The sequence below is a fragment of the Rhipicephalus sanguineus genome, chromosome 1 (genome assembly GCF_013339695.2).
Source record: "Rhipicephalus sanguineus isolate Rsan-2018 chromosome 1, BIME_Rsan_1.4, whole genome shotgun sequence".
In the NCBI taxonomy this organism is placed as follows: Eukaryota; Metazoa; Arthropoda; class Arachnida; order Ixodida; family Ixodidae; genus Rhipicephalus; species Rhipicephalus sanguineus.
Genome location: NC_051176.1, coordinates 230,654,171 through 230,668,445, shown reverse-complemented (window position 1 = coordinate 230,668,445; position 14,275 = coordinate 230,654,171). Strand labels below are relative to the sequence as shown.

General features: G+C 42.8%; 1 protein-coding gene across 1 annotated transcript in view; it reads right to left on the bottom strand.

The window, feature by feature from the left end:
- LOC119374064 (protein Jumonji-like) overlaps positions 1-14,275 on the bottom strand; it is an 83,987-nt gene that overhangs the window by 23,513 nt on the left and 46,199 nt on the right. Inside the window, 2 exon segments of the mRNA XM_037644128.2 lie at positions 4,485-4,599; positions 4,689-4,759. Of these exon segments, the coding sequence (XP_037500056.1) occupies positions 4,485-4,599; positions 4,689-4,759 (186 nt within the window).

The window sequence follows — 14,275 nt, the reverse complement described above, 5'->3', positions numbered from 1 at the left end:
AGCAGCACCGCATGATAGCCGAAACAACCTTTTTTCAAAGGCTGCACAAATGCAAAACATGTTGTGTAAGTGGTCGTGCATGTCCAAGAATTGACATATTAGACCGGGTTATTTGCCTCCCTTTTGTCTTCTAAATGTTGAAAGATTAAGTCCGAGAACCTGCATTGCCGACAAAATGAACATACATGTGCACATACAAAAAAGTTAACAACGCACATGCACACGCACACACATAATCGCCAAAAGTCGCCAACTACCTTTCCGAATCTTCTGAATTATGCAGGCTTCTCTGCGTGGAACCACACTACACAAAAACAATGTCCAATGTCAACCAAAATTACACACTATGTGCGGTACGTTCAAGTTTTCAGGAGTGCGCGTGATGTCCAGTGTTGCAGCTACTGTGAAGGGTTTAGTTGACTGGGTAACAAACCGCAACAGACACTAAAGAGGGAAGCAATCTTTCTTACATTAGTAAATTTCTCTTTCACAATTCCAATATCACCATGCTTGCTGAGATAAGAGGCGTGGTAAGCGAGAAAATGCACATAAAAAAAGCGGGTGGCGACGTCACATTGAAGTTCCCACAGCAAACGCTGTGATGTCATGGATTTTGACGGCGTCTACTAGGTCCTACATAGTTCCTAATCAGTAGAAGTGAAGCACATTGTCCTTCAAGGGAGCCACAGACTTAACAGACCAAGCTTCAGAAAATGTCATAGAGCGAGTGTCGCCAAGATACGAAAAATACACTTTGAAATCCGTGACGTCACATGTGTACATTTTGGCGTGAAATTTAAAAATGAAATTTTGTCCTTGATTTTTTCCTCTGTTAATAAACTTATGATGTTGAAATTAACGATATTAGAGTTTTCCAAGTACAGTTTATCAATCTAAACTGATTCATTGTTCACTTTAGTGTCCCTTTAACAGCTGCTATGGACCAGGCGGCTGGCACGCATTACGCCGAGCCTGCGCATTGGTGTGCTGTCACAGGAATATTGCCTAAACATAGAGATCGGGCGTCAAAGGGATCACACTCACGCAATGAAGCAAGGGCAGTGAACATGAAACTGTTGTCTTTGAGATAAAGAACAGTAACGCGCACTCGATGTGGATGCTGGTGCGCATTCCGCGTGCACAGCTGACAAGCGGTCGGAGCAAAGCCAGTGCAAAGGCCTCTCTGTCGTCTTGGCAACTGCACCTTTTCCTCACTCTGTGCGACCGCGACAGCTGCTGGCGTGGACTTTTTATTTATCCCCTGGCTCTTCCTTCATTTGCTCTGTGTCTACTCCTCCCTTGGTTCGCCTTCGTCACGCTCTCCCCGGCTGGCGTACCTTTGTTGTGAAGGGTGCTCGCTACTTCGCTTGACGGCGGGATTTTCCCAGAAGCCGCATTATAACTGGATATTCATTTCGGGACAGGGGGCTGTGCAATAAGTGGTATGCACATACATGAAGTTCTATGGGAGGGTAAAAGGAAGTCAGAAAAAAATTTGCAGTGGCTTAGCTCAGCTATGCCAGGATATACATAGCGTTAGCAAAGGTTCAGCTGATTATTCTTAGCTTTCCCGATTGTCTAGGATTATTAGCCTTCTTCTGTTCATTCTTCGTACACTGAACCGCTAATTACAAGGCAACTACTTCGGGATCCGATGAGATAAGCTTCTCGGATCTCCTGCTGCCATTGAGCAGCATTTGCGCTCTCCTTCTCCATCGCGTTACCCACCTGCAAACGCCAGTCAGAGGCTCTATCAAGCGGCTCCAGCACAGTGTCAGACGGCGACTGCACAGCGAAGGCGAATAGCTGCGCACGCGCTGGCGCCAATACGTCTTCCAAGGCTACGACGTTACTCCTCTGGAAAGCGCAGACCTGCGGCAGCGAAGTCGTGCGCGGCGATGGCGGAGTCGGCGCGCGCGCCGGCGCCTGTTTGTTGCCGCGTCTACGACGCCACTCCTCCCGAACGCGCAGACAAGCAGCGGCGAGCCGCGCGCGGCGGTGGCGGAGAGCGCGTGAGATGCCGGCTCCGGTGAGCCAGCTGTGTGACACCACTGATGCTCGCGCATGCGCAGCACGGCTCATGACGATCCAAGCGAAATCGGCTCCTGGCTAGGCAAGTGTAGCTAACGCTACAAAACCACATTATAGCAAGTCCTGCACCATAAGCAGTTACATTATAAGAGGTCTATACTGTATCAATCTACGCCTGTGCCACTCTCTCTGAGGAGAATGGGGCAACTGATAAGGACAACAGATGTATACAAATAATTATGCATTCGTACTGTTGTTCATGACATTTTAAACCTTATAATGCTGATGGAGACACATTTACATGAAAAAAAATCACACAGATTCCCATAATAATATAGAAACTTGAGTGAGTTGGTACATCTTCATAATGCGTAAAGTGCAGCGCGCGGGAAACGACGGACGAAAGAGAAGAAGCAAACAGGACTAGCACCGACTCTCACCTCAAATTTTATTGGAAAAAGGAAAAAAAATTTTAGTTGAGAGTCAGCGCTGGCCCTATTTGCTTCTTCTTTTTTGTCCATCGTTTCCCATGCACACTGCACTTTACGCATGCTGAAGATTCCCACATACTAGAAACCCATGCAAGTTAAGCTTTTCCTCCCAAAGTTGGACCACACCTTCCAACTCTCGCTGTGTTGCAAGTTGATTGCAAGATGAAGTACAGTGAACTGCTAGAGCCAAAAACACATTTGAAGCGATCAACAACAAAAAAAGTACTGTTAAGACAGCAGTAAAGGGCATACTAAAAAAACAAGGAAAACAAGAGATTCCCACAGTGATTGCCCTGCAGATATTGGTTGAAAAAAAAAAAAAACAGAATGAAATGTCATTTATTAACATGTAAGTTATCTCATATGGTCAGATGATGGGAGGACAGTGGCGTCTAAAAGCAATGGCGATTGCATATTACCATAAAAGGTGCAGTATATGACTGCCTCTGCTGCTCCAAACACAAACGGAATATAGTACAGGGAAAATCCACTTAAGAAAAATAAAATTGGGGAACAGTGCTACCGCTGTCAATACTTGTACCAATACTGATGATCAAGTGCCTGGCACAAACAGTACGTACTGATCATATCTTAAAGCAAATAGGCGCACTATGGGAACAAGGACATAAGGGAGGAACCGACGACACACCTTATGTCCTTGTTCCCATAGTGCGCCTATTTGCTTTAAAGGGGCCCTGCAACACTTTTCGAGCATGCTCAAAAAGCGCTGCCGATCGGTAGTCGAGGCTCCCGAGAACACGCGAGCCAAATATTATAGCGATGCGCACGGCCTGGAATTTACAATAAATTCTCAAAGTCAGCTGAAAATCGCTCCCTCTTCTCTCGACAAATGATGTATTAGTCCGCAAAATATGACGCGATTGTCGGCAGTTCCACCATTGGCTGATGTTATAATCACGATAACACCCTCATTATTACTTTCGTTGTTAATTTTGAGTTCAATAAGTAGATAATACGTAGGTTTATATTCTGTTATCGCGTTAAAAACACCGAACAAACATTAATATGAGCACTTCCGGTCTCACCGACAGCTCGTCTGCTCGTAGTTGCGTGGTTCCGTTGTCTTCGCCATGCGCAGTGCCGAAAACGTGAATATTTCTGTGCTTTTGACCATCGCCGGTTGCCGTTGAGAGTGGCAGCCGTTCGAGTGTTGCCTCGTCCGCTGAGAACTGCATCGTCGGCATGTTCTCACGACTGACCGAGGCAGAGGCGCAGCGTGTCTCCGATAACAATGCTGGCGTCCGGTAATGGCGGAGCTTCGGGGTCGTCTGCCAGTGCCGTCTTACGAGGCGGTGTATCGGAGTATGGGCCGAAACCGATCTCAGCTGTCATTCGTTCCAAACGAGCGCGCACGTTTGCTTCCATGGTTGGCAGAGCGATGAAAACACTGTGGCGTTCGAGGTGCACACCCAACATTACCAAACCGACGCGCAGTTTTCAAGCACGCGCGATACACAGCGCGATCGACTCCGCTCAACGAGGACGCAAGCCGACCGGAAGTGGCGGCACAGACCACGTGGTTGCGCCGAGACGCCAGAGAGAAAAAAATGAAAAAAATGCCGCCGGCGCTGACGTCGCCTCCTCGCACCTCCGCCCTCCCTCCCTCCCCTCACGCCGCGCGCAGCTTTCCGCGCGCTCGCTGCGTTGAGTTGAGAGAGAAAGCTGCGGAACGTGATCTCTATAATTTGGTAACACCACTTAGACTTGACGGATTCGAAAAATTTTTGCGGCATATGGCTCGTGAAGAGTCATAGGTCAATAATGGGACTATTCCAATATAACAAAGAAAGGTGTTGCAGGGCCCCTTTAAGATATGAACCGTTACCAACTAGCCCAAACAGCTGTTTTGCTACAATATAGTACGTACTGCTTGTGACGATTCCCTCAACCAAGGAGACAATAGGTGAGAAAGTTGCCTCAAGACTTTCATTCAGCACTTACCAGATCTTGTTTGCACCAGTGTGAAGGTACTCAATCCATGGTAAGCAGTGAGGGTCCCTGTACCAGCAGCCAGTTGTGTACAGCATACTAAGGTGTAATGTCGGAATTGTCACCCCTGCAACATGTCACTTTGTCATAATGCTGCTGAAAGATTTCTAACTTTTCTTTTTCTTCGAAAGGCGTTTCATGCATATGACATTTCACCTGATACAGGTCCCATGCAGCGTAGAACGGTTCCTGGGTTGTTGGTAAGCACCTTGAGGTTCCACGGATGCCTTGAAAAAAAAAAAGAATAAGAAAAGGAAGAGCCATAAATCCAATGAATGTAGAGCATTTTACATGTATAATGTGAGGTAGAGCCACATGTTCTATTTTTAAACAGCATAAAGAGAGTTAGGATACCTTCAACAACCACTAAGGTTACAATATATAACATTACAATCTTTGTTTTCTTTTCCTTGGAAGAACATATTACGCACTGGTTAGCTGACTACCACTACAACCATGGCAACATTACAAAGGAAGTGTGCCATGGCTACTTTTACAGAACTGTTTCACTTTTAAAAGCCCATCACCAGGACAAATCGCAAATATTGGTTATACTACATTGAAAGCTCTAAGGCATCACCTAGGGAGCTAACATGCTGCTCAGATGACACATTATAAAATAATTTTTCAAACTGGTTCATTATTACAGATGAAAGAAGCAAATCATATGCCATGTTGCCATGTCATAAGGATGAAAGTGTCACTGCCAAGAGAGGTGCTCTGCCCCACTGCCTCAATTAGCAACTTCAAGTAGCCTTCTTTCTCTACCTTTTCCGATACCAGAGCTGAGGATCCATGTTATGTTCACATGACAAATGCTACTGCCCTTATTTTTTTGTGTCTTTCTTTCTTGGTACACATCACTCCGAGCAGTGGCACTGCAGATTCACCACGGGATAATTAGTGAACTCGAACTTCCATGGTAAATGAAGTTGCAGGCAGTGCATCTTGAATAGAGGCATCTGTGTGACCTTGACTCTTCAGGCTGAAAGTTGGGCTCCCTCGACAGGAAGGGCGCACTCACTTTTGTTTGGCATTTCAGCTGTCTTTGCAATGTGCATCACTCTGATACTGAGACATAGTTTTTAAAAATTATTATTACATTTAACAGTAAATACGGGAAGAGATAGAAGATAAAGTACTTGATCTTTCATCTCTTCCCTGCTTTACAGTAAATTGTGGTACTAAAGAAAAAAAACAATGCCTCAACATCAAAACCAATCAGCCCACTAAAACCCCTTCCATTGCTTCAATACTTAGCAGACAGGATCATCAGCACATGATGTTAAAGCACTCGTCCTTTGGCAATAACTAACCCTGGTGAGTATCCCTTTTAAAATATAACAAGAATAGTTGTTCTTCTGGTTTGTATTTTCTTTGCATTATTTAATTGATGAGTGTGAATCACCAAAAAAAAATTACCTTCTCTGCTTTCAGTCAATGCAACAATAAATATTAACTTGTCTTCTATGAAATAATTTGCCAAATCTACACATGCTATGGGTAGCTCCATGAAATGCTGGTACAGGAGGCATCGAAATCCTGTTTCATGCAAAGCGCAGTATAGAGACAGCATAATAACTAGTGCACTATAATGTGTACTAACGATCGAAAGGTTGTGTGCTTTCAGTCCAGGCACATTAAGCAGCCTACACAAGCAACCAGCGGCCTGTACCTAGCTGATAAGCTGGCCAAGATATTGGTTTTAGCTAAAATGCGACACAGGAACATGGATATTTTTTTTACATATGCTGACCTATCCTCACAGGGCTACTGCGTGTGAACCTGCTTCCTACATGGCACTGTGTGGCCACAGCTGTTACTCAGTGTTTCTGCTTGCTAATATTAGCCCAGTGTGTTGCTCTTGGCATTGGGTACTTTACTTTTGCCTGAGTGGAGTGTGCAATGTGATTTGTTTGTAGCATAATTCTTATTATGATGTGGTACATGCAATGCTGGTGTGCATGTGACAGCATTGTTATAGCTCAAGTGATCTAATGCAGCAGAGGAGCAAGGTGTGAGACAGGAGGTGCAAGGCTGCTACTGCAACCAGTGGCTCTATCATCAAAACATTAACTCAAGCTCCACTATATAGATATTGCAGTAAATGTAAACAGGGCACAATGCTACCATCTAACAGTGCTTACACAGAATACAGAGGAAAGCATGAGGTGGATATTGCAGCTGGAGGTAAGAATTATACCGAGATGGTTGCTTATAAAAATGCCCCCTGCTTCTCATTTACAGCTTGTAATTGTCAAAAGAGTGCATCGCCAGAATGTTTACTTTTTGTGTCGCAGTCATGACATTCCACCTTTTACATGAAATATTTTAGCGGGAAGATAACGCATTAAAAAATGTATTTAAATTAAAGCATATTCTGGGGCAGTCTGCTTCAAAAGTAGTGCCAACCTCAGAAAGGTACTATTAAAAAGACAAATTTCCAGCATTCACCAGTTTAAATTTCACAGACATATGTGTACTACAGTCCCTAAATAATTAGCTAACAGGTTTTTCACTTAATTACACTCTTGATGGCTCTAAGTGTATGCACAATGTGTGCCAAGGAGCATAAGCCATCTAAAATATCCGCATTTATATATCTCACATTATGATGTTTTTTTAGTAAAGCTTGAAAAAGCATAAATTTGATGACTAAGTAGAAAATAAGAAGAAATAAAATGATGAACACAGGTACTGTGAAGTGTATATGGCACCACTCCTACAAATATATTTATCTAGTTCAACTGACATGGAAGGAACAGGTAAAAAACCACATTCAATCTCTGGCTACAGCGCACTCCCTCTGCATGGCCAATGACAGAATGATTTTTTACCATACATAACCAAGAAAAGCAATTTCAGTTTCAGAGCATTTTTGATATATTCCATTTACAGCATACCTGTAGTATTAAAGAAGGAAAATTGATCGGGGGGCTCGTTTCTTTGCTAGACACAACATAATGAAGCTAAGGAAGGCGTAGAGGGCATTATTTGTAGTGTTTAACCGTAATGTAGTGATTCTGAAATAAAGTGGACTGGGAACGACTGCAGTCGTAGCTCAAGTGGCAGAGCATCGGATGTGCAGCTCAAAGGTTGTCGCTTCGGCCCGCACCGACAAAAAGTAGTTTTTTTGTCCACTTTAATTAGTTTTCATATGTGTCATAATTACTACACTACAGTTAAAACTACAAACAATGTCCCCTATGCCTTACTTGGTTTCATTTTCTGTTGGGTTCGTTAGGTTGAACCAATAGTATTACGTTTTACAGCACCTCCTAGAATGCATCAGAACTGAAAACTCACACTGTTCACCAAATTGACATTGACTTAATATTATTCAAAGCCCCAAAGAGTAAACATGAGGTGACATCAACTAAAAGTGCTGAAAATTGTTTTAACTATGAATGGGGAACTATGACGATAAAAGTAAAGATAAACAGTAAAAATGTTTGAACAGTTCAGCTTTAGCACAAAAGGTGCAACAAGAGCAAATGTAATGGTACTTTTACAGTAATAACAGAGTGCTTCGTTAGGATGATAATCTCGTCACCCCAATGCTATAGGTATAATCTGCATGCACAAGAATTCGGCGAGTTCACAATATAGACACAAAAACAAAAATACATTTGATATGATTGGTAATCACACAGCTTGCTTAGGCAATGTGATGGAGGCTGTCTCAGGAAGCCATTACAGGCTACAGCTAACCCCACAGGACGACGCGCAAAATTGGCTAGAACTTACCCACGCTCAGAAACAAAAGTCAAACAGATCCCAAACTAATGGAGAGTCAGCTCTACAGGTAGGGCCCTTTACTTTGTTTTAGAACAAAAGCCATTTCTCACTATTTTTACTCCATAAAGGGGCCCTGCAGCACATTTCCGAATAATCATAGAAATACCTCATTACTGGATTTCATTGCCTCAAAATCTGCTGCTGCAAAATTTATTAAAATCTATCAAGTATAAGCAGAGCTACAGAACTTGTTGCAGGCTCCGAGGGCAATCTTTCTTCTTTCGTCTCAAGGAGTGCACAGGAAGCTATACAGAAGGGACGGCAAGGAGTCAAGATGTTACATTACTGCGCATCATGGCCTTGAGTATTCGCTCTACTTTTTTTCTTTGAACATGTTGGCTGCAACTTCTGGTTCAGACGAGTGCAAGGCCGGCATGTGGCACTAGCGGTACCAACATGACTATGGTGTACTACTGTGACACTGAGTATGTTGCCACTGAAGAAACAACACACAGCTGTCATCTTAAAGGGGTACTGACACAAAATTTCTCGGTTGAGGTAGCTTGCGGGATCGATTCTCATGAACATTCGTATATCATATACGAAATCTGAACAGCGAATACAGATTAGAATACAGCTTCAAAATATGAATTTCAAAGTTCACGTGTCCGATCTAGCGCTATACGCTGCACCTCACGACACTGATATGCACCTCGCGACAGTGACCTACGGACCCAAATACTACCGCGACGTCACCACTGTGGCTGCGCTCCAAGATGCCCAGCTAAATAATGACGTCAAAGTCACCATTGCGCTTTTCGGAGGCCACTCGCTAGTCCGTGCCCGTGGCGAATGTGTAAAAGCCTCAAAAAAGTCTGCCATGAGGCTGACAATGGTGACAATGACGGTAACGACATCGCGCTGCACATGCCACATGCGAAAGACCATGCAGGCAGAACGGAAGTGCGTCACAGTTCTCTGTGCTGTTTCACACGCTAGATGGCGTTAGTTGCACACAGCAGGCTTGTCGTTCTCGGAGCTCTCCCAAACCAAAACTGAGACTGGTCGGTAATAAAGAGACTGTAATTCATTATCTGTTGTGCGCTGAAGAAAGCGATGTGCCATGTTATTAGTAATAGGCCTACAGCAACATATTGCAGCAAAAAAACGCCACACCAAAATTTTTGTCAGTACCCCTTTAAGTCTGGCCAAGCTACACAAGTACTGCCTGGTGCACACCAGCTTTGTCCAGCATCAGCTTCAACGATGAATAGTAGCCGAATCCAGGTTGTGCATTTTGGGGCCCTTTTAATTAGCTAAGTACAAAGCAATGTCCGGGAAGGCAGTCTAGTGTGCGATGTATGTGGGAGGGAGAGCTAGAGTGACAGTAGCAAGCATACTGCCGTTTTTAGAGACGACAATATGGATCGGTAAATACTGTGAAAGCAGGCTCAGTACAAGATGAATGACCAACTCAGGCGTGGTTGCTGCCTAACATGAATGTAGAAAAAAGCCGACACCTGAGACGACTGTTGATCGAGACCGAAAGTACAAAAATAATACTTTTTTTATAGTATTTTTGGAGGCAGATACATGTATATATTTTTTACTTTATTGAACTTGAAACAAACAACCAAAGGCAAGAATTTTTAGAGTATAAGCTATACAAGGACAAAAAGGAGAAGTACTAAAGAAGACAACTAAAGAGAAAAGTACAGGGGTTACAAAAGAGGACATCTTCGCAATTGTGAAATTAACCAATCAACCAAATTTGGCTGCCTATGACAGGAAATTGAGAATTCCCTGCTGCGTGCAGCACTACATATAATATTTAGCTAACATATTCACAGGAGCCTTGACTACACATTGGCAGCATTTTTTTACTATGTTCAAGAAGCGCCGCAAGGCACCCTTTAAGCAATTTTTTTAAAAATAGTATTATACCCATAACCTCCCTGAAAAGCCACTTGCTTGCGATCATGCTCGCCACCAAACAGGCAGAGTTGCATAATAGAAATGCTAAAATCACCGAATAGAAATTTCAGCAAATAGTGTTTAAAGTTGCCATGTCTGCTATTAAGAGTACTTATGTACTTTTCACTTCTGGTTAGGGTAGTGCGAATATTCGAGTTTCGAACTTTCAAATAATTCGACAGGGCGAATATCTAAAACGCGACAAAGGGCAATGGTGCAACTTGGTTAGGGTGGGTGGCTAAAACAAATGCTAACGCCATTACAGTAAGCCTTTCGTTAAAACTTGCACCGATATCATGGTTCAAAATCGATTGCATGTTTATTTTAAAGGATATTATGTCATTTCCGCACGTAAAAAACACATGAGAAAACTGTCAAGACCTTCACAACTTCCCTTCCGAAACGAAGGCACGAACTTCTTCTGTAGTTCGGTCGCGTACGCCGCAAGCACCGCAAAATTATTGTCCCGACTTTGGCCCGCGATACCCTCAGTGATTGGCTTCACATGCTGAAAATTTGTTCATGCTGTGCAGTCGCCACTGACGCACCGCACCACTTGTTCACAAACTCTCATTGTTCCGGCGTGCAGTTAGAACGCTGCTGTGAATGGGCACCCAAAGATTTTTGGGCCCGGAGCACCCATGGCGACAAAGCACAACATTACCGTTGCCAGATGAGCTGTAATGCGAGACCATAGGGGAAAAGGAAGCTAGCTACCATACCGCCTATCTTAGCCTTTACAATGTTTATGCATCGACATGCTTGCGCCTCCACAAAAGCTAAAAAAAAAAAAAAAACACACGAGTAAGTGCGTAATGAAGCTGCCAGCACGCCGTAGTATCCTTATTTTTCCTTTGTCTTGATGTTACTGGTGGTACACGTTTCGTGTAAATATACTATTCGATTCGATATTCGACATTTTTGGCCACTATTCGGCACTATTCGATTCAAGATGAAATTTCACTATGCGCACACCCCTACTTCTGATTTTCCAGATCAATAATAAGCTGCAGATTACTCTTTAAGAGCGCCTAACAACAACGAAAAAAAAAAAAAGAAACACAATCAGGCCATGGTTGTTTTGTCTCTACAAATAAAAATTATGACATTATTTTTCATATATAGATACTTGAGTAAAGAAAAATATGCTTCTGTCTAGCATGGTTTTCTAATTCGTAAAAACAAGGCCTGTTATGCACCCCCCCCCCCACCACACACACACAAAAGACTAATATTTAACATTTCCTTTTAGTACAAATAACCAAAAATCTACGTTCTGGAAATACTGCTACAACAGAAAGGAACTAACAAAATATCTCAGAAATATTTGATGATTTTATGAAGACAAATAGCATTCAGTTTTTATTCCTTAAGTTTTGAAGAATACCAAAGCAAAACATGACAGCCACATAATCAAGTGAGTGACTTGAATATCATCATTTAGTACAGCTTTTTGAGAGTTAGAGAGAGAGAGAGAGAGAGAGAGAGAGAGAGAGAGAGAGAGAGAGCATTCATTCAAGCACAGGGAATTCTGCTAGCATATATGTAGGTGACCACCTGCCACTCTATCTGAGGAAGGGGATCAGGAATTGAAGACTTTTATGTTGTGTATTGAAGTACATACAATATAATGCTTTGTATTACTTGTACAGCTTCTAATTTCATTGCAAAAATAACAGCATACTACATGAGATAATGGCTCATGATGCAATGTAGTGTGTAAACTATAAGTCAGGAATTATAATTAAAGCAATAGAGTAGAGCCACATTAAAGAAAACTGTGAAAAGAAGATAAAAAGTGAACACAGGAGAAATCTACAAGTTAATAACGAATGCCTATACAGTAGAGTGTGTATACATTACGTCCACAAAGCAAAAGTAATGAAAAATAACTAAGATAATAAAACTGCAGGCAACCATACCTGCTCATGGTTGTGTAATTCCGCTTCCTGTTCAAATTATAAAACAGAAGTGAGCATGTTGAAGGTGAAAGTTCAGTCAACAAGGAAATAATATTAGATAAAAAGAACACAATATGTTAGGAAAGTATTTCCTATCTCAAAATGGCGTCTGCAGATGAGCATTCCCTACATACAGTAGCCACTCAATTTTTCAGGCTTTCTTGACTATCTAGAATAACAAGGTAGCATACTGGGCCACCTGGTGCATAATTAAATTAAATGAAGCCAGTGATGAATACAGCAGAGAAAAAGGCTGCACCTGACAGAATAAGCTGGAACTAACAACTAAATGTTGATTGCAGAAAGCTGACATTACAAAAATATACGGCATGCACATGTAAAGAAAGCACATATGGTGCAAACCATGTCATATTTAATATCCTGCCTAATACAAGTAGTTTATTGCACGTCTTTATCTTATCGTAAAGTTTACATTAGAAAATTTGACAAGTGTATCAATGATTGCCTCATTGGGCTCCCTTCTTCATAAATGATGCCGCACGCATGCCAAATCAATGTAGGCAATGCAGACGCACCCCTTTAAAAAAAAAGGGCGGTTGTGATTGGTCACGGCAAAGCGAGGACACTGAAATTTTGGAGGGTTTCCATATCATTCAGCAAGGCACAAGGCATTACGTGCATCAGTGCCAGATCCCTAAGACTTGCTTATAAGCAGGCAATATTTCTTAGTGATGTAGTGTAGGTCACCTTCATGCAATGATCGTATAAAGATCATGTGTCCATTGCTTTTCGTTTTCTCCGTTATTTCATTATTATTATTTTCACACATGTGCCAGTACACTTGCACATACAGTAAAACCTCGTTAATTCAAAGTCACTGGGACTGTGAAAAACTTTCGAATTAAGCGGGCTTTCGAATTAACGAAACATACAAAAAGCGGGATGCAAGGAAGTTTGAATTACTGAAAGTAATCAGAGGTGGTCGTTTGGCCTTCTAGCTTGTGGCTCCAAGGGTTGTTTTCTAGCAATACTCGGTCCCATTTTTGCCGCAAACCCGGGAAAACGGCAGGCCTCGCTGCTGTCAGCGAAAAAAAAAAAAAAAAAAAATAGTCTCGTGGTCAGCTGAAATGCGTGCCTGCGGAAAAGAAGGCGTGCTTCACTGCAGCACAGTGGTGACACGCGGGCAGCATGTACCTACCTGCTCCTCGCAGCCTCAGCGCGTCATGATGCAACCATTCGCCCATTCTTTCTGGTAAAATAAAGAATGTGATAATGGCCAGTGTGACGGAATCCGCAATGTGTTCTGGCTGGAAAACATGATCACTAAGTTTTCGAACTGAGTTTTCGAAGTAGGCGTTACAGGCAAGAACTCCGCCAGCAGTGCAAGTGCACAATATGCCGAAGCATCCACCAATCGGAGGTTCCGTCAGACCGTCCTTTATTATCTTTCCTTTTCTTATTCTTTTCTTTTTTTATTATCATGACGCGCCGACGTTGCGAGAAGCATGCGACATGCTGCCCGCGTGTCACCGCTGTGCTGCAGTGAAGCACGTCTTCTTTTCCGCAGGCACACGTTTTAGCTGACCACGAGACTGTGGTTTTTTTTTTCTTTTTTTTTGCGCTAGCAGCAGCGATGCTGGGTTGTTTCAACTGTCACTCATTAATATCACTACATTGCATTGCCCTGTGGCTCCTAAGGGCCGTCGCTTGCGCAGATTTGCGGCGAAATCGGTATCGGGAATTGGCACATGGCACCCAAAGTTTTCGAATTAACCGGGCTGGCGATGACCGCCGCTTCAAATTATGCACTCAGATTTACATTGCGAAATACAGGACCGCAGAAACCCTTCGAATTAAGCGGAATTTCGAAATAACCGAGTTCGAATTAACGAGGTTTTATTGTAATTAACAATTGTTTTATGCTTCCAGTTTGCACCAATATCTAGCTGTTCCTGCCTCTGTGCACTGTGTTCTTCCAAGTTAATGGATTATTTGAAGTTCAAAATGCAGTGCAAAATGTACAGGACCACATACAAAGAAGACTGGACAGGCGCTCAAACATGCTTTTCTTGTCATGGTCCTGTCCATTCTTTCACTGTTCCAATAGTC